Raw genomic sequence first — 20,268 nt, forward strand, 5'->3', positions numbered from 1 at the left:
ATCTGTGTACATTGCTGCATCTGCTGCAGGTTGCACTGCATCTCTCCCAGGACCTGACAGAGCTGGGCACTTGCCCTGGGAGGTGTTAGGGCTGTCACAGGGCAGGATCTGTGTTGATGTGTGCATGGCAGAGGGACTGTCACCTGGGGGCTCTGGCAGAAGAATCTGTGTGCCAGGTCTTTCACTGCACACACTGCTGCTGTAACTTTCATGTCAAATACCATGGGCTTGCCTTGTATTTGTGTTTAAAGAAAAATTGTATGCTAAAAATTCTGTAAAAACAAACATTTACAGTATCAGGGCATTTCTGTTGAGAAGCCGAATCTTTGTTACACTGAATGCTAAACATTTGCATATCCAAACCTTATGTAATAGTTGTCTGAATAATAATAAAACTGCATAAACTGACCTTCGTTCTCTGGCACCACTTCTCCTTTGAAGTCGGCATGACCAAATTCAAGACAATTATGTCATCCTTCATAACAGCCAAACAAAAGTTTGGCCAAACAATCTCTTTTTCTCCATCTGACAGCACTGTGTTTGATTTTTGTAATGTGTATCAATGTAGCTGTTGTTATTTACCGGGTGCTACAAGTGACAGTAAAAATCCCCTTGTTTTGGAGCAATGATCAGCCCTGTTAACATCTGGATTTCATTTATTTTACCTCAGTGCCTACTTCTGCTATACTGGGTTACTTTGGGCAGTAGGTTGCAAGGGGAATATGGCCTGAGAACTCATGTACACCAATAATTTGCAGAATATGTGCAGTATGTGCCCATATGTGACAGAAGCAAAAACAGAGCCCTGGACAGAAGAAGGGAAATTGGTACTAACACTTTCCTCTCTGTCCAAATCTACCAGTGCCACACTCCAGTAAAATCCTCTGTGGACTGCACTGTGTCTGTCACTTAAGGGTTGTCAGCACAGAGCTCAGATTGCACATCACTGGGCCTCAGACCTCGAGGAAGCCTTGGCAAACTGACATCTCAGTCTTTGAACCTCTGTCTACATCATCAAGTGCTTCAAAACTCAAGAGTTTGTTTTCCTTTACCCCCTGATTAAAATAGTCATTGTCCAGGTCCATGTTTAGTGCTGTGACCTTTTTGCTTTCAAAATAAATTAGATTGGGATTAAATATTTTGAGTTTACCTTTATCACATACACTGGATTTCTGCAGAAATTTTGTATAGGTTGTTAGTTATTGCTCTGACTGCAATGTTTGCATCTAACTATGTGTTCACATGTGGTACAGCTCTTCCAGTGATATGTTTTCATATCCAGCTCTACGTAAAGAGCAGCAAACAATCTAGGTTGAGTTTATAGCTGGTTTAAGTTATTTTATCTGGATTCTCTACAGCACTTGTGGCTTCACCATGTAACATCATGGGTGCACATGTGCATGTCCATGCACACATTGATGTTTGTGCTGGTACATAAATATTTCCACAATGAATATGCAAAAGATATGTGTTGCACTTTGTCTGTTGCAAAATTAAGGCACTATAGGAAAAGCTATTCTAATATGGTCCAGTGTTTCACTGCTGAACCATGCATGTTAGAATTATGACAGAAGTCAATAAAGACATGAAAAGCTGAAGTCAAACAAGCTGGGAATGCAGTCCTGATGTACAATAATATCCTTCTGTGTCCAATTGCAATTAGCTCTCAATTTAATTCCTAAATGAGTTTCCAAGGCTTTGTTGGTGTAAATCATGATGTTGGTGATATTTTCTTTATTTTACTTCAGTTTAGTACTATGGTGAAGACAAATGTAATGTGTAGAGTTTATGAAATCAGACAGCTAGTAAATCAATATTATTTTGGTAGTAAATTATGAAGTCAGTGCGAACTGCTTTTAACTCTTTCCCATGGGACAAATAGCTTGAACTAGCTGGAGCTTAAATCAACACTGTGGGCACTGAATTAGTCAATGATTCTAAAGAAGGTTTTGTTGGCATAAAGTACTGCTTTGATCTTCATAGTATTTACAGCTTTTTAATTAGATACAGTCCAGAACAATGGCTTTTATCAAAGCACTTTGGGAAGTGAGCAACTGGACTTTGTTTAGAGCTTTAGATGACACCCTGTTAATATCATGTGGTTGGTATTAATATAGTGATGAAGTTAGGATCTTTATCAAAAGAAACTAACTATTCTAAAAAAGAGTGGCATGTGTTGTTTTTTTACTATCACAAGTTTAGTTATTTCTCAGCATGCTAAAACCTAATCATTTGCTTTGGCCTTGCAGAGAACAAACTAATTTTGCACCCAGAAATTTGAAAGAAGTGACTCTTTTGTTCATCTTGATTTATTTTCGTGTGCTGAGTGACTTGTTGGGAAGTGCTGAGCTTTTTTTTGTCAAGACTGAAAGCAGTTGGTCCAATTTTCAGTGTTGGACATTTCAGACTTGGCTTCTGATTTAAAGTAAACTCAACATCAGTGTGAAAATTCCTCAGGGATCTTGGCAGAGCTGGGATCTATAGTTTTTGGAATGGTAGGCTGGCCTAAGAGTGCTTTTAAAGCTTTACTGTAAGCAATTGTAAAATTTGTAAATTTATAAGAGCAAGAAAGTTAAGTAGCCACTGATGTTTTTAGACCAGCTTCAGCAATTCAGTGCTCAAATAGCCATGCTTAACCTCTAATAAGCAAGTCCCTTTTTTTTTTTTTTTTTTTTTTGACAAGTTGACTACTGAAGTCAATGAGAATAAAAAAAATTGGCTGGATATAGTTGTTTTATTAAAGCTTGAGTTAAATGTTCCTGTTCTCTCAGTTGTGATTCTTTTGGGGCAGAATAAATATTGGTCAATATTCTCTGCCACCTGAGAAAAATTACTCACTGCCTCACTTTTATCCACAATCTGACTTTCACAATGATTCCAAAAGCCATTACTTTATGTTAGTGGTATCTTTATTGCAAACTCTCACTATGGTGGTTTGAGAAATTGGTGTTTTAATCTTAAAATGGGTGTAATACAGGATTCTAAAAATCTTAGTTTCATTGTAAGAGGCCCATCAGGTGTTTGAAGATGATGCCTTGTTGAGACTTTAGTTCCTACACAGCAAGTTTGGCATACAGAAGTTGGGAACAGCAGCATGTTTGGGCACAGCTCTGCTTTGGCAGGAGGCAACACATCATCTACACTGGATCTTCAAAGGCTCTGCTTTTCCCCCATATAATTATTATGTATTAAAATAGTAGATTTGAAATATGATAAATAAGCAACGAAGTAACATAATTGGTACTAGTAATGCCAAGCAGTAAAACATACTCCAAATTTTCCCCCGTTTCCATCTTCTTTTCTTTTCTTTTCCTTTAGAACTCCAGAACAACCCGCTCAGATGAAGACAAGGATGATTCCTGGGATGCCTGGGGGGCCTGGAGTGATTGCTCACGGACCTGTGGAGGGGGAGCCTCCTACTCTCTGAGGAGATGCTTAAATGGCAGGTAAGCCATGTGCTGGTGTATGTGGGGGTTCTTCTGCAGCCCTGGCACATTTCCAATCCTCTCTGGTTGCTTCTGTTTCTGAGACCAAGTGCTGTGTAAGATAGAGCAAGTGATATAAAATACTGCTTTTAATACATGTTTGCAATAGACAAATAACTTAGACTTTAACTCTAAAATTAATGTGTTATGAAATATAATTGTGGAATAGCAGGAATTTATTTGGTATGGTCAAATCGAGAGGGAAGGCCCTTTCACTGTAATACAGATCAAAGGGTCAGTCACCTGTGTAGAAATTAGCCTGCACTTGGACATGGCTTGGCACAATGTTCAAGTGCCTGCTGCTCTTAGGGATGTATCAAATGCCACTTTCTGTCAGGGAAGGAAGAGGCTTAGTCTCAAATTGCCCCAAGGGAGATTTAGGTTGGATGTTAGGAGGAATTTCTTCTCAGGTGATGAGACACTGGAATGGCCCCTCCAGGGAGACAGTGCAGTCACTGTCCCTGGAATTGTTTAAGGCAGGACTGAACCTGGCACTCAGTGCCAGGGTCTGAAGTGACACGGTGGCACTGGGTCACAGGTTGGACTCGATGATCTCAGAGGTCTTTTTCAACCAAATTGATTCTCTGGTTCTTCCCTGCCAGATCCTCCTATGCAGTGGTCCTGCTAGCCATATGTTTTCATGTGTAAGTCTTAGTGTGACTTGAAGAGAAGAATACATGCAGTAAAAGCCTTTTACCCCAGTGGTAAAACTGGCATTTTAAAATGTAGGACTTGTTGGTACAATCCTTAAAGTAGGAGTAATGCACTAAGCCTGAAATCAGGCAAGAAAAGATCCCAGCCAGCTTTGAGGCATCTGTGCTGGCATCCATAATTGCATATTTTACTTGAATTATTCTTTAATATTTTAAAAACTGATGATTGCACTTATATTTTTATTTAGTTGAATGCAGTATCAGCCAGGAAGTCACTTTTTCTTAAAGAAGGCTTGAAGTGTGATGTGCTACTAAAGGGCAGACTGTATGAAATACAGAGCTAAAGGTGATTGATTAAAGCACTGCCCATTTCTTTTAGTGAAAAATGCACAAAGATCTTAGAGAAAAGTAATAGTTCCAGCAAGAAGCCTTGATATTCTACCAATGTGTTTGGGACTGTGAAACAAGCTCAATAAATTGTAGCAGTATAAATTCCACTGTGGTTTTATTAATATTTTTAATGTGTTCCCCTGTGAAAAACATGTGTTTTCCATACCTTGACAAATGCATAGTTTAAAAGGTTTTTGCTATGTTTGATTTTTGTAGTAATGTCTAGGTAATGTGCAATTGTGAAACAAAGTTTTCACATTTGTGTGAATCATAAACATTTTTAATTTGCATGTTGTGATGCAGTAGGGTCTTGCAAAAGATTGGAAATCTGAGACTTGAAATACCTTGAGCTTTAACAGTTGTACCTTCAGCTGAGCTGAGCTCTTGCTTCAGGCATCCATTTTTTCTCCTTCTCAACTGCTATTTTTCAGTCCCTCTCAGACATTATTAAAAAAAATGTTATTTTCATGCAAGAAGAAGAAACATTCTTTAATGTAAGCCCCATCTTTTTGGTTGAAGGAATTATTCCAAAACACTGTTCCTGATTTTAGAGAAATCAATAATTATAATTTCTTGTCCAGTCATTTGAAATATGTTTTAATTTTTTTCAAAGTCTTGATATTGCCATTTTTAACATAGAAGACTATCTTACACTGTGCAAAAGTGCTGGTTCGTTAGTGAGAGATTTGGCAGAGTATATCTTTAAAAAAAGTGTGAAACCCAACCTCCCCAGATTTATGAGACCACAATAAATAACCATGACTCTATTACATGACATTTACTTCAGCTACTAACAACAGACTGAGGATCTGAATTACCTGGATGTCAGGATTCACATGCATTGGGCACATTTGAATGCAGTCCATGAGAATCCTGTTTAATTTAAAATTATGAATCAGATATTCTGATCTTCTCCTCTAGGTCACATCACATTTTTTAGAAACAACTTGTTTGCAATCAGCAAAGAGCAGGCTTAGCGATGTCTTTTTCACAAAATAAATGTGGTTTTCATAAGGTTTGCAGTAAATTTGGCTTACAGGGAAAGTCACACATTCTTTGCTGAGGAGAGACAGCAGTGTAAAGCTGAATACCCAGATCCCCTTTGTATTTAAACCTTGTATTTTGACTCCAGATTATGGTAGGGCAGTAGCAATAAAAGTCTAATTTTTGAAAGAATAACTAGCTGTATAACAGGCAAGGTTGTGTTTTGCTGTTATACACTGTAACCATTTTTACTTTTTTTTTTAGGAACTGTGAAGGTCGGAATATTCGATACAAAACCTGCAGTAGTAATGTGAGTCTGGCCTTTAATCCTGTTTTACTCATTCAAAAAATGTGTTAAAGTTTAAGAAATGCTGCTTCTTATTTAAAACCTTATGGTGCATAATTTTCTTTCCATCATTATTACCATTTTTAAACAGTTCAGTCTGCATGACACCATGAGGTCTCAAATTTAGACTTCCCAAATGGACATTTTCTTTTGAAATTATAGTGCCAATTGTGATTCAGAATGTTTTATATCACTTATTAGGAGAGTTACACATTTTGGAGGATTAACAGATCAATTCTCGTCTTAAACTAGCAAGTGTTTTTCCTAGGGGTGCTGTCTTGTGGACGAAGCATTAAACTGAGCTCAGGATCATTTGTGATCATTAGTGATACAGTGACTCTCCTCATGTGAGCAAAGAGTGCCTGGTCCCTTTCAGATCTTAAATAGAATAATTACTCCTTATATTCCCTGTTTGCCTAAACCCAGATCTTTATACGTCTGTATGCAAGAACATGCACATTTAGGTGCACTGGCACAGATGATGTCCATGAGTGTGAAGCTGGAGGTTTGACCCTGCAGTTGTTGTGGCTGTGATGCAATCACATTTTGTTTTTATAGCCACGTTTTATGGAAACCATTCACGGACAGCAAACCTCATGACTCATGTTCCACTGACTTGTAGTTGTGCTTTGTGCTGTTTAAACAACTGCTGCCCTTCAGCCTGGCTCTAGGCTGCCCAAGGTGAGCAGCTCAGCAGGACTTTATGGTACCACAGTAACGTGTGTGCACAAACAGAGTCATGCAGGGTGATTTATGGTCTGCACTCACCCCTTGCTTGGCTCACCTTGTGGCAGTCAGATGTCCTATTCAAGGAAAGACAGCAGGTAGATAAGTAATTAATAATACTAAAAGGTGAGGCCTGAATTTCCTTTGGGTTGAGTTGTGCCCAAAGGTTTGTAAGCTCAAGTGATGCTCAGTCATTACCCATCCCAGGATTTTTCCCAGCAGCAGGCAGCTGTGGACTGTGACATGTTCTCCTTAAGATGCCTGACACTGGAAGTTGCCCAGTAAATATTGAATCAGTGCATCTCCTAGGAGACCTGACCATTCCTGCTTTTCAGTTTGCCACACCTACAGTGTCTGCTGTGCCAGTTGGCTCCTGCCCTCCTAGAGAGCAAGGCTTGCTCACACCTTGAGTAGCTCTGCACTCCACTGCTCAGTGTTGGATGGATTTCCCACCAGAGCAGCTCGCAGCCGAAGTTCCTGCTGGCAGAAGCAAGTGGAAGTGATAAATTAATCAGCCCCAGTGCATGCAGAAATCAGATTTCTGGAGACAAACCCTTTCAGAAGAAAAGGCCCAGCAGCTTGGTGCACGAGCTCATAAATAAAAATGCTACCTGCAAAAATACCCTGTATTTAAAAGCTGTGTGATAACTTGCTAACTTGTGGCCAGTCGGGATGTAAGCAATGACCAAACTTAGCTACTTAGCCACTGCTTATCTAAATATCTGTTTGTATGCACTGTGTACAGCAACACTGCTCTGAGTGCTGGATCTGTGCACTGCAAATTCATGCAGGAGTACAGAAAGATCATCCCAGTGCACCTTGTGCCTCCAGCACCAGGCCTGGGGAAGGGAGGATGCTGAGGTGCATGTGGGCATGTTTCCTGCTGGCATGCACAGCTCTGTATGCTGTTAGGATATGTATTGCATTTCATTTTAGTATAGCTGTGGATGCTGTTCATTTTAATATTTATGGAGTAGAAATCTAATGGAAATGATAGCACTTTGTGCTTCATCACTGAGAAAATTAAGATGATTCTCATATCCTCTCTGAACTCCCAGAGAATTTATCTGAAGTCACTGGAGCCTGTTTTTTAACTTTAGGACTTACTTTAAAGTGATAAGTGGCAGGCACCTTGTATGTGAATCTGTTTGAATTTATGATGATTAAAATTTTAATTTCCAGACAGGAAACTGCCTTTACAGTTCTGCTTTTGGGGCATGTCTGAATGGGATCAGGTTCCCATTTCAGTTTAGATATAGTCAGAATTTCTCAGGAATGGTTTTTCCTAGATTATGGGTTAGATAATGAAGAACTCCTGAGAAAAATATATTTAATGAGATTTCCACTGTTAATACAGTTGATCTCTGAAATTGGTATCCCTGAATTCAAACCCCATGTTAGATCTGAGTTAACCTTGAAACAGGACCTTACACCTAATGTAAATCTGAGACTACTAGGCCAGTTTAGTTTCAAATAATATAATTTTCCCAAAAGCATTATTTCTAATCAAGGCTTCTCACTTTAGGAATGAAATTGTAGTTTGAAAATTAAGAGTTTATACTAGCTTCTTTCCATATTAATAGGTATTACTGGTAACCACATGAGACATTTGGTATAAATACACAGTGTAAAGCTGTCTGCAAATGTAATTTTGCTACATGATACATTACACCACTAACATCTATACTGGGGAGTACAAATGAAGCACAACTTAATATGTGTGTCATTCTAATGAAATGAACAAGAATCATTTTACCAGAAAATTGGTTTCATGTGGATTTGTAATGGAATAGTAGTAAGTTCATTGAACTCAAGCACAGTTCCAGAATAATATTAGTGATATTTCAATCAAAAAATTAATTCAAGGTCTTAACAACAAAATAATTGCTAAGATTAAAGTGTATGTATAGCCTCCTTATCTTTCCGTCATAATTGAGATGCCAGGTGCATGATTGCCTAAAACTGCATGTGTGCTTTCAGCCTTCCATATAGATATTTTAGAGGAATAACTATCCATTGTATGATGTTCAATGAGATTTTCAGTCTTTCTTGCACCCCTTTTTTAAATTTCAGTTTTTGTATATAGTGTTACATTCTAATGCTATGATGTGCACTATGTGGAAGTGTTTAAGTTAATCCTTTAGGGTCCTATTCACAGAACAAGTTATTTGGGCCATTTCCCCATAAATTTCACATTCTTGTGTGCCAAAAAGTCGCTTATATTTTTGCCAGAGTGATTCTTCCACAGTCAGAAAAAACACTATTTTGTAAAAGACAGCCCCATATTTAATTCCATTGTAAACTTTTATTATATGTAGATAATGCTCACACTTGTTCAACACATTAATCTAAAACTGTTCCAGCATCCACTTAACCAGCTAATTTATCCCATTCAGAAAATCTTGGCTGTATTGTGTCTACTTTAGACTGTAATATTTCACCTTCAGTTACATCGTTTCTCTCTAATCTGTTCATTTATTTAATTTATATTTACAATGCTGATGCACCATGAAGCTCCCTTGGCTGGGGTGATTTCCAGCTCAGGTATCTTGATTCTGCTTAGGAGTGGCCTGAAAATTGTGTAGGAAAAACACAGAACCTGAAGCTAATTTCAAAAAGAAAACAAAACAATGACTTCATCAGTTTTGGCTGTGTTTCAACAAAATGAGAATCAAAGAATAAAGCTAGACAAAGGGCTAGACTTTCTTTGGTGTCATCATTTTTACTGGGAATTTTCTTGCCTTCTCTTTTGTGCTTTTTTCAGTAGAGTAATTGTTGGCAGGAGTCACAGGGTCTGATGCAACCTTCATATTTTGTACATGAACATTGCCTACAAAGATACAAATTTCCCAGGTCAGCTTTGTTTTCAAAGGTTGAAGGCTCTCATTGCCAAAACTCAAAGATACATTTCATAAGAAGCCAGCCCTTGGATGCAGTAGTCTTTAATTTTGTGTCACAAAAAAAAAAAAGGGTATGTATGTGTGTGTGTGTGTTTAATCTTCATGGTAGTCATGTCTAAAGCATCTTTTTCAGATCTGTCTAATATGTTCATAAGTCATGTCATAAATACATTTCATTCCACTGCAAGGTCTGGCTGTGATTGTTTTTGCCAACATTGTCATGTATTAGACCTCTGGATATGTCTTCAGCTCCTTATGCAGTGTATGAAACTACAGACAACCTGGCCATGGTTCAGTGGATTGAGTGTGATAGAAAAGCTATTGCTGAAATTAAGAAATTGGAGAAATCCTGAAATTAGTAGCAAAAAAAATTAGCAAGTAAGAAAAAATGTGAAATATTGACAAGGAAGAGAGAATGGTAGAATGAAGTGATGTCTGAAATAGATTAAAACCAGAGACACACAAACAGGATGAGGGCTGGGTCCCCCATATCATTGTCTGATATTATGACCCTGCCCACTTCCTGAACATAATTCACCCTTGCCTGCCATTCACATCTTTGCCCTGCCTTTCCCTTTCTATTTTTTAAACTCCCTTTTGCTTTTCCAAATCACTCTAATGGAAGTAAACTGATGTTTACAAGTCCTCTTGTTGTCTTGATTGCAGTCATTCTGTGCTTAGTTGTGTTTCCCTTTAAACTCCTTTCTTTACACAAATATTTATTGTTCCCTGGAAGACTGGGATCTGGACTTGGTTGCCATCCAAACTCTGATATAATGCAAATGATAATAATTTCAGCTCTTTGATATCCCCCTGTGATGCTCCTTTTGTGCTCCTGCTTTTTCACAGAACTCAAACATAAAGCAGGTGGAGCTGGCACGTGAATCGAGCTGCCAGAATCACTTTGGGTTCTTTGAAGATGCCAAAAGAGAACAGGGAGAGGAGGAGTCACTTGCTCTGAAGCAGGCAGGAGGCGAGTGGAAGGCAGGAGCTGCATTGTGTTGAATCAATGAGGAGCACACAGTAACCATGGGCTTGACATCCTGACTTTGTGGTGTTTGTGTCTTGGCATCGCATCAACGCCCAGTGATAATGGACTGTAAGAGCAGCCTGTCAGAGCTCAGCTGAGGGCCATCACTCTGCCTGCTGGACAGATTTCTCCAATTCTTTGTGATGAAAATGTAGCTGTGCATAGCTGCGTGACCACTACTCCCAAATACTGCTTCTAACTTTACCTGAATCTAACGTCTACTTACTATTTTTTGATCCTTAGTTGCTCCCCTGTTTGCATTGGTGGGAGGGAAGCATATGGTATCCATATGAAAATCTGAAGTCCTCTCTGCTTTTTAGACTTGATATTGTGGAAAATGAGAGGTGACAGATAAGTCAGAGCCAAAATTCTGCTCTCATTTACACCAGTGAAACTTGGTGAATTTCTGGGGAGTGACACTGCAGTAAATATGTGTGGCTTCTCACAGTATTTACTTGATGTTTCTAGAAGCTCCCACTGGAGGGATTCTATAGAAGTAAAATTCTCCCTATGTCTTATTCCATAATTTCAAAAAATATGGCTCAAACTAGAATCATCCCAGATTAAAAATAATACAAAATGTGTTAGTATCATTCTAAATTATTGTCACTCTAAGGTGTAGCATTAGACAGAGCTGAAAAGTTTTGCTGGGAAAGTTCAGTAACTTGCTCAGTGCTCAGCTGCAAAAACTCCATATGTTGGTCAGTAGATAGAATACTGATTTTTAGAAGGTATTTTATGTAGATTACAACCAGTTCAGAGACAGTTCTAGGCTACTGTTTGCCACAGTGAAAAAAACTCCAGACTGAGTGCAATATTGTTGGGGGCACTGGACTGAAATTCAAAACTTTCTCCTGTATATTTTACTCTCCAGTCCTGTATAATGCACTTGCTATTTTGTCAGCTTTATTCAGGGAAGGTTCAGTTCACTGATAAGGTTGAAACTGTTGGGATCAGTATTGTTAACTAATACTTACTAATAAGTTCCATGAGTTCGCCTGACACATCACAATCTTTCAGTCTTCCATCCAATGAAAACAAAACATTACTAAAATCAGCTCCACATCTGGCTTATATGTGCAGTTGGAATTCTTGGAAGAATATCCTTTCAGTCTGGCATATGGAGTCTTTGACACTGGACATACTTTCAGATGAAGTCTGCAGTGAGGAATTGTTTGACACAGTAACTCCTTTGCCAGTACTTTACCAAAGTTATTTTCAAATCAATCAGTATTCATCTCCATTCCTGTCACTATAGTTTAATATTAACATCATTGTTTGGGTGCAATGCCTGATTTAGAAAAAAATATTTTAGAATGTTTTATTTCAAGCAGTTCTCATACTTGGTCTTTCAGCTGTGTGTGCTGAGGCACTGTGTGGGAGAAGGGATGCAACTGTCTCATTAAAACTGGAAATACAGGATCAATTGTTACCAATTTGAATTTTATTTTATTGCAGCAAAATAAGTCTTACTGCTTCCATGAGGTGAAGGTGCTTTGTAATTATATTAAAGGACTAAGCACTGACATTTCTGGTGTTTCCTCCCAAATCTTGTGCTTTTTTCAAGAAGTACTGAACAATTAATTAGACAATTTTTTTTTGTTTATATGTAGCTTTAATACCTCTTTCATTACTCTGCCATATGAATTGATGAATGAGCGTAGAGGCCTCAGAAATCCTTTAGTGGGAAAAGCTACTGAAAAGAGAAATACTAAATGTCAGACATCACCTTGTAGTTAACTTGAAATATATAGATTCCTTTAGAAGCTAGTTCTTACTATAGAACCAGACTTTAACTGTATTACCTAGTGTCATAAAAATGAGCATTTTTAATTATCCTCTCATATCACTTATGTTGTTATTGCTGGAATACGCATGATATTCTGTACTTGTACTCCAAACAATGGATTAAGCAACATAAATTCTTTTAATACACACAATAGAACTTTGTAGTATGGTGTATTTGTCAAAGCAGATCAGTTCTTGAACAAAACCTGCTTGAAGAGCTTCTGTGTTATTCACAAGATAACTTTACTGCAAATGCAAAGTATTCCCTAGTTTAAAAAAAATACATTTTTTGTTTTGCTTTCAGGACTGCCCTTCAGATGTTGGTGACTTCAGAGCACAGCAGTGCTCTGCCTACAACGATGTCAAATACCAGGGACACTTTTACGAGTGGGTCCCTGTGTATAATGATCCTACTGCACCTTGTGCCCTGAAATGTCAGGCTCTGGGAAAGAACTTGGTTGTGGAGCTTGCCCCAAAAGTGCTGGATGGTACTCGCTGCAACACTGAATCCCTGGATATGTGCATCAGTGGAATTTGCCAGGTAAGTTCATGGTATGACTCTAAAGGGGGCCTTTGTTGAGAAGCCCTTTGCCCTTCAGTGGGTGTTTTGGGATTGTTTTTCATTCTGTTTATCAGTTTAGATGTATCTGTAAATGCTGTGGAATGGATTGCAGATAACTTACCTTTTCAGGAAGACACAGAACTTCCTGACTGCCTTAGCCATGGGTATTTATCTATACAGATAAAAGGTCGATAAAATTCATTCACCCTTCTATTTATGCATGCAAAAAATAATGAACCAAGATATTGTAGCTATAGCTTTCCAAAACTTAGTATATCTGTGAGGATGTGATGAAATTGCAGAGCCTTCCATTTCATTTTATTAATTTTCTGACTCTCATGTAATTTCTGTTAAGGAGAAAATGGGACATTTTATGGGATCCAGCCCATAATGAGTATGTAGGTCTGTCCTGTTGTATGGATGAGTGACTGTATGTTGTGGCTGCATGAACTGATTGAGTCTTTAAATGGCAATATACCTTTCTAGATATATTCGTTATTTATTAGTTATTCTATTGACTTTATACAATTGGTGTAAAAGCAGAGAGTTACAATATTTGAGCTTGCTAGCCTTGCCCATGTTTCATTAAGAAAGCAATATTGCAAGCTTGTTTTATGAACAGAGCAGTTTACAGAGAATGGACATGTTATTGCAATTAGTTTTCTTTCTCTGCAAGTGGTTGTTGCTCTGTTAAATGTCTAAAAATGTGTGTGACTCAAAAATGCAGGATATGGCCCAGTGAGAAAAATAGCTCTATTATAGAGGAAAATTTGACACATTTGGCAGAAGACTGGTGCATGGATTATAGCAACATTAATATATGATCTGGACCTTGCTGTGGGTTTTATGTGGCTTCTGTGTATGCTGCAGTTCCGATGCCAGTCGTGTCAACACACGGTGCATCTGCTGCCTCTGGAGCAGAATTCCTCACAGAGAGACTTCATGTGTCAATGGTGCTTCACTGTGGGATCCAGCAGTTTGTTACCCTCTGTTGGAAATAGGATATACCTCCAGAAACTCTGGGTGCACTTGCCAAATAATGTATTTCTTGTGCCATGTTCTTAGTGACGCTTCCTATCCCAATAAAAAGGCTTTTACCCAGGAGGGCTGCCCAGCCTTTTCCAGGGCTCGAGTGCAGGGCTGGGTCTAAGGCAGCTCTGGGCTCTTCAAGGGCTTGTGCCAGGGTGCTCTGGGGGTGCCAGTGTCTCCCACAGCGACTTCAAACACTTCCTTCCATCTTTCATACATGGCGTAAAATTCTCTTTGCCCAGAGTGGATTCAGTTTTGTGAAGAACAGTTGGGAGGTATATTTAAAAGGGCTGCTTTCACTGTTTCTTCTTAGCATTATGTAGTATTCATGTGTATATATGATAGAAAATTCTTGGAAATGTAAATAATACATATTTAGAATAAATGAAGGGGTGGAGAAGAAATTAATCATTCCAGAAGCAGGAACTGGAACTCTTACGCTGTTGATGAGAATCAATTCCTTTTCTCTGTCTCACATTTTTATTTTTTTTTCATTATTTCTTCCAATTTCACAAAAATATTTTTCAGTGAGAGGTAACATCTTCACGAAAAAAGCCTGGAACAAACATGTTTAGAGTGTGTTCTGTGCTGTAACTTATTAATTTTTTTTTTTAAATTTATTGCTGATACTCATAAACAATTAACTGTTTTAACTTTATTTTCTTGAAGCCACTGGCTATTCCTGAGGTATTTTTGCACAAATTGAAAATTTTTGCTTTTTAAAATATATATTTAATAATTTAGTGTTGGATAATTTTATTGAGATAAAAAAAAAACTGAAGTAGAATTCAATTAAATTAAATAAAGATTCATTTAAATAATCTTCTACTCTTTTGGGGGAAGAGTGAAAGGTTTCTTTCTTGTGAAAAAGGGGCTGTGGGAGGAGGGATCTTCCTCAGAAACCAACACAGAGCTTTGTGCTACTCCTGTTTGAGCAGGAAAAGAAAATAAATTGATGCCTAATCTTTCACAGAAAAACATGGTTATTTAGTTAACTGCTCTTAAAAGAGACAGCACAGTTGTGATTCTCCACAATTGTTGCTGTAAGATCTGTCTGGTGGGTTCTGACATGTAATTGGCACAACCAGCAAATTGCTTGGCAAGGGTTTTACAGCTAAGCCATCTAAATGAGCACATCACACTGCTGATGTGGGGATCTTCACTTCTGTGCCTGGGAGCACCAAACACTTTCTGTCAAGGAGATTGGTGCTGGTTTTGCTCATTTATTGTCTTGAAGTTAACTCAACTTCCCCTTCTCCCCAACATGATTTCACTTTTGTCTCTGTTCTGGTTCCTGCTATGGTGGGCTGCATCACTAATTCTGTCTCTTGTTCAAGCTCTCACCTTGGCAGCATTTGAATTTCAAATGGGGTGAATTTTTGTACTCCAGCTTCAGTTCTGATCCCTTGTACTTCCCTTATCAAGCAATTCAAGCTAAATAAGCTCTATGAAAGCAAACTGTGAGATGACAAAGCTGCATTCTGAATAGGAGGTAAAATCTAAAGATGGTGGAACAGGGAAAGGTTTATTGGGAAAATCAGTAAGATATTTTGAGGTTGCTTGAGGCTTAACTCAGTCAAACCATTTGATCATGTTTTAGTTTGCTGCTGCCCTGCTTCTGTTATCAACCCAAATATCTGGGGCTGTTGTGTTAAATGGGGACAGGTCAAAACTTCACTGCCAGGATTTTCACACTTCTAATAGTTTTTCTAGTCTCTGCATAACTCCCAAAACATTTTTTCATATAATGTGTTCCTGCTGTGCCCATCTGGCTGTGGGTGGAGACATTTAAAAACATCTGCATGTCAGACACATATGTGGGTAACATTTACCCAGTTACTCCTCCTGCTTTGGGGCCCTGCCTCTTCTTGGGTTTTGTTTTTAATTTGTGCAGACCTGCTTTTTTTCTACCAGAATGCAGAATGGGGTGTTACTTGTGCCAGCACCTGAAATGGTTACAGTGGTAATTTTCCTAATATGGAGTAATATGTTTGGACAACAAATACACGCATCACCCAAAAAATCTGGAGTCCTGAGGAGCAGCCTGACTAGTTCTGTCCTAGGCTGTCACAATTAGGTCAAGGATGATGTAAATCCTGCAGTGAACTTTCCATTTAGTGTCAGCAAGTTGTTTGTGTTCCAAAAAAGGCAGACACTACACTGTGCCTTGTAGCATATGGCATAAATTTAGCTGACATCAGAACACATCCCACATGTCAAGGGCAAAGCCATCAACTCCTGCCATGCTCGCTCTCCTCTGTCACGTGTCATCATCTGGCGAGTAGGTATCACTCACCACAAAGCACTCTTGTGCTGGATGTAAATATCTGTCAGAGTTTTCACTGAAAACAGTTTCTGTAAGCTCTTGGAATACTCTTGCAGTTCTTCTTTTTTAATAAGCTTTATTTGTGTTTTAAACTTAAAATTATAGCAGAGTACAATTTTTTTTTCTGAATCTTGGCTCCTTTTATTCTAAGAGTTGCTTTCTCAAACTGTTTGTTTTGTGTACTTTCTCTTTTGGTTCCTGCACATACATTTTCTTGCCTGTAAATATGTTTAAGGACTGCCCAAGATGCACAGGAGGTTTGATGTGCAGAGACTCAGAAAGGAAAGTCTCCTTTCCATCCTGTGTTACTGCAGACATGTTTCTAACACATGTTAGTCTAAGTAGTTAATTCTTAAATAGCTGTTAAAAAAGCACCTTCCCCCCCCCCAAATTAATACTTACTCTTGATCCTTATTTTTAATATTTAAAAATTACAAAAAAAGTCTGTGTTGCCTTTTTCTTTTTTTAGCCTTTGAGTGATTCATAGGAAGAATTGATTTTGAGGTAACTGTGTCAAGCCAGCTGTTATACTAAACCTGGCATTCTTTCCTGGGTACCCCTAATTAGCAAATGCACAGAGTAAAGTGCATTTTGGAGCATGAAGGTGTAGACACCTGTACTCTGTCTACCTGTTACTGCACCAGAGCTGCAGGCTGGACCCTGCCCAGAAAGACTGGCAGTGACTCAGGGAGATCCAACAGAACTTTCTGGCTCTCAGAACTACATATGAAAAACTTCATGTGACTGCACACGTGTGACAGGGATCATAAAACTGGGAGTGGGGAGCTCCAGCTGCAGCTCAGCTGGCAGATGTTGGTGGTTCTCCAGAGGTCCCACTGGAGGATGGGGCTGAGCTAAGCAGGAGCTGCCACATCCTGTGTGACCTGTCAGTGTCACCCTCCCTAGCCTCAGGGGGTTGGTTTCTCATCTGTGGAAGCTCAGGCCAGCAGATCATGGAGCCACCCTTCAAGGGCTGCACTTGTCCCCTTTGAATGTCACTGCCCACCTTGGTGGTGGGCTTTTATAAATAAATAATAACAAGATGCTCTCAGACGCTGCAGGTAATAATGAGATACTCTCAGACACTGAAAAGGTTTTTGGGATCACTTGTTTTTATTTTGCAGTTTCCCACTCTTGCTAGAAACTGGTGTTTCTTTTCAGGTCTTATCTTATTCTCTATCCTACTGTTCCACATGGAGAATGCTCTCCATAGGCATTTCTTACTGTGGAAGTTTATCCTTTCTTGTCAGATGAGTAGTGGGGTTTTTTCTGATCTCCAGTGTCTTATCTATACTTCTTTGGTCATAAGTGATTCACTGTCAAGTTTTGTTTTGTTTTAGTAAGCTGAGTGCAAATGTGACTTTACTTCCCAGCCTAGCAAAGATCTAAATCATGTGAGCAGTGATAGCAGAAAAGCTCATGATTTGGGTGTCATCTTGAAGTAGAGCCTTAGTAACCTTCAAATCCCCCAGGGCTAACTTCATCAAGCAAGGCAGATTTGACTGAACCCAGCCAGAAAAGGAGCAAAGTAATTTGATTTCATATACTGATTTCTTTTTTGAAATTGTTCTCACAAACAAGAAGCTCACTGGGAGTTTGTGTCCTATCCTCTGGCTGTGTGTATGTGTGTTTTTTTTAAATGGAGACCATGTGGGAAAGGGTACTTGCTCCTGCTGGGTGGTCCTATAATCTCTCAGCTCCTCTAGCATGTGACAGATCCTGTAGTAAGAGTTAAAGGTTTTGGAAGCACTTTGTTTTATTTGATGGAAGTGGATTTACAGAGTTGTGGAACACTCTTTAGCCTCTTGCCTTCAGATATAAAATGTCAGCAGAAATATGTGGAAAGTCTTTTTAGGAGCCCTTTAGTATGCAGTGAATTTTATGCACTGTATTTTTTTTATTTTCTGGGGGTTTTTTTTATTGCTTTACATGCTTTTCCTCGGTATGGATGGCTCGGGAATTTGAGAATCGTGGTGCATCTCCTTGTGCCCATCATTCTGGCTTAGTTTACACCTCTGTTCTGAGGTTTGCATTTTGACACACTTTGCCTGATTTCTTACCTGTGAGGAACTGGAAATCCTCAAACAGAGGAAGTTTTCCTCCTCCCAGCACAGCTGCTGCCCATTCACCTTGGCAGCTGGGACTGCAGCTTCGTGGGCTGGGGAGTTCTCTGCTGTCCCGAGCCTGGAGGGGCTCTGTTCTGTTAATTGGCTCATGCTGAAGCCTGTGTCAGCTTGTCTGGGCTGCTACTGTCCTGGGCTGGTTTGATTCCAGAGATGTGAGAACCCGTGCCACAATCAGCCCTTTGTTAGCTCAGACATAACTGAAGAGTTGGGAGACAGGACCACGTGAGAAGAAAATCATGACTCAGATAAAGTCATCAGACTTCAGACCAAGATAAATCCTCAGTGAGGATAAACTAGGGTTTGAAAGTGCAGTTTGAAAGCTAAGATTCCACACTACTTTTAAAGTAAATAAATAAAAAAAAAAGTAACTTGCTTAATTGGAGGGATGTTCTGGTATCTCTCCCTCTGCTTGTCAGAATCAATTACTTGTGGGTGATGAGCATGGGAAAAAGACAGTGGGAGCTTTTTTCTTTATGTTCTCTTGGGGACATATTTTATCTGTGTAGGAATAGAGTGCAGGCTGAAGCTATCATGAAGCGAAGGATGTGAGCAGAGATTGCAAAGTCCATGAATAGATGGGCTTTGAATGACAGCAAGGTTCTACAGCAGGGCAAAGAGACGTGGAAAATACTGACCAAGGGAGAGCAGGATTTTCACATGACATTTTTTTCATTCATTCTTATTACAATGAATTCCCATAGTCATATTTAAAATTAGTTATTTGTTGTCTGGATACAGTCAGTCCTGACATCTGCCTGCGCTGGATTCTGTGCTAAAACAAGTAGAGCAGGGGAAAATGCAGCAAAGAGCTGACATTGATGCAATGGGATCTCTGTACTCTCATTGCACATGCAACTGTGCAATGAAACACAACCTTAATTTCTCTGAGTTTTGGATTTTGTGAGTGTCTGTCTTTTTGGAAATAGAAATCCCTTTTCTCTGAGCAAGACCAGAGGATTTTCATTTTCCCTGCTGAGTGATTCTAATAAACTGCAGTAGAGATTTGTCTTTTTAAGCATGTAAGAGTTTTTCAGTTTTGTTCCTTTACTAGTAAATGCTGAAATAAAACAGGTCCTTTCTTAGTCAAGTCACAAAACTTGGAAAAGGCATTTTTGTCAGAAGTAATTTGGAGGTTATCTGGTATTTTGGGCAATGCTGATAACCTTTAGAAGTATGTAGGTGTTCTGATTCCATTTTTATCTTAGTTCTCATCACTTGTAAGCCTGAAATAAATAATTTGGTTTATAGAAGTCCAAATACTGCTATCCTGGTGGCTGGGCAGTCAGATCACTAAGTTGGATATGCCTGGTAAAATAGTCATTTTCACAATATATTTTGCAAATCTTGACACATTTTAAAGGCAGTGGAAGGCATTTGCACCTGGGACACAAAGCCTTTGCCACCTTTCAGATCTGCTGCTGGCCAACTTTAAAATAAAAACCACTGGACAACATGTACTGAGATAATTACAGACTGGTCAGCCCTTGAAGGGAAGGATCTCCTGTGCAGTAGCTCTCATCACATTCTTGTGAGAAGTACAATTATCATCCATTTGTGCATTCTGCAGTGCAGTTCCTTGCTCAGCAGAAATACTGGACCTTTTTGACATTTTAAGCACGTTGGGCACTACTTCCCCATAAATGATTTGCTGAGTTTTCTGCTTCAGCTGAATTTCACTAAATGCCATCTGGATGTTTGAGTTGAAATTCCACTTGCAGGTTGGTCCTGGAGTACACATTTTGTGCATCCTTTGAAACAGCCAGCCACATGAATAGAAATGTACTCAGAGTAGCCTTCAGCTGGGTTTTCCTGACAGCTGAGGGTTTGCTCAGGGATAGTAATTATGTCATACTGAGATATAGTTGAATTGAATTTCTGTTTTCATTTTGTTAAACAAAATCCCATTAATAAAGGGCATTATTC

General features: G+C 39.0%; 1 protein-coding gene across 6 annotated transcripts in view; it reads left to right on the forward strand.

The window, feature by feature from the left end:
- Positions 1-20,268, forward strand: part of ADAMTSL3 (ADAMTS like 3) — a 178,225-nt gene that overhangs the window by 78,276 nt on the left and 79,681 nt on the right. For all 6 annotated transcript variants that reach the window (XR_014957531.1, XM_085588300.1, XM_085588304.1 and 3 more), the window contains exons 4-6: positions 3,319-3,446; positions 5,777-5,822; positions 12,607-12,843. Coding sequence is in view for 5 of the 6 variants with exons in the window: in XM_085588300.1 (XP_085444426.1) it covers positions 3,319-3,446; positions 5,777-5,822; positions 12,607-12,843 (411 nt within the window). In the remaining variant the exon portion in view is untranslated. The remainder of the gene's footprint in view (positions 1-3,318; positions 3,447-5,776; positions 5,823-12,606; positions 12,844-20,268) is intronic.

This window comes from Lonchura striata, chromosome 10 (genome assembly GCF_050655825.1).
Source record: "Lonchura striata isolate lonStrDom1 chromosome 10, ASM5065582v1, whole genome shotgun sequence".
In the NCBI taxonomy this organism is placed as follows: Eukaryota; Metazoa; Chordata; class Aves; order Passeriformes; family Estrildidae; genus Lonchura; species Lonchura striata.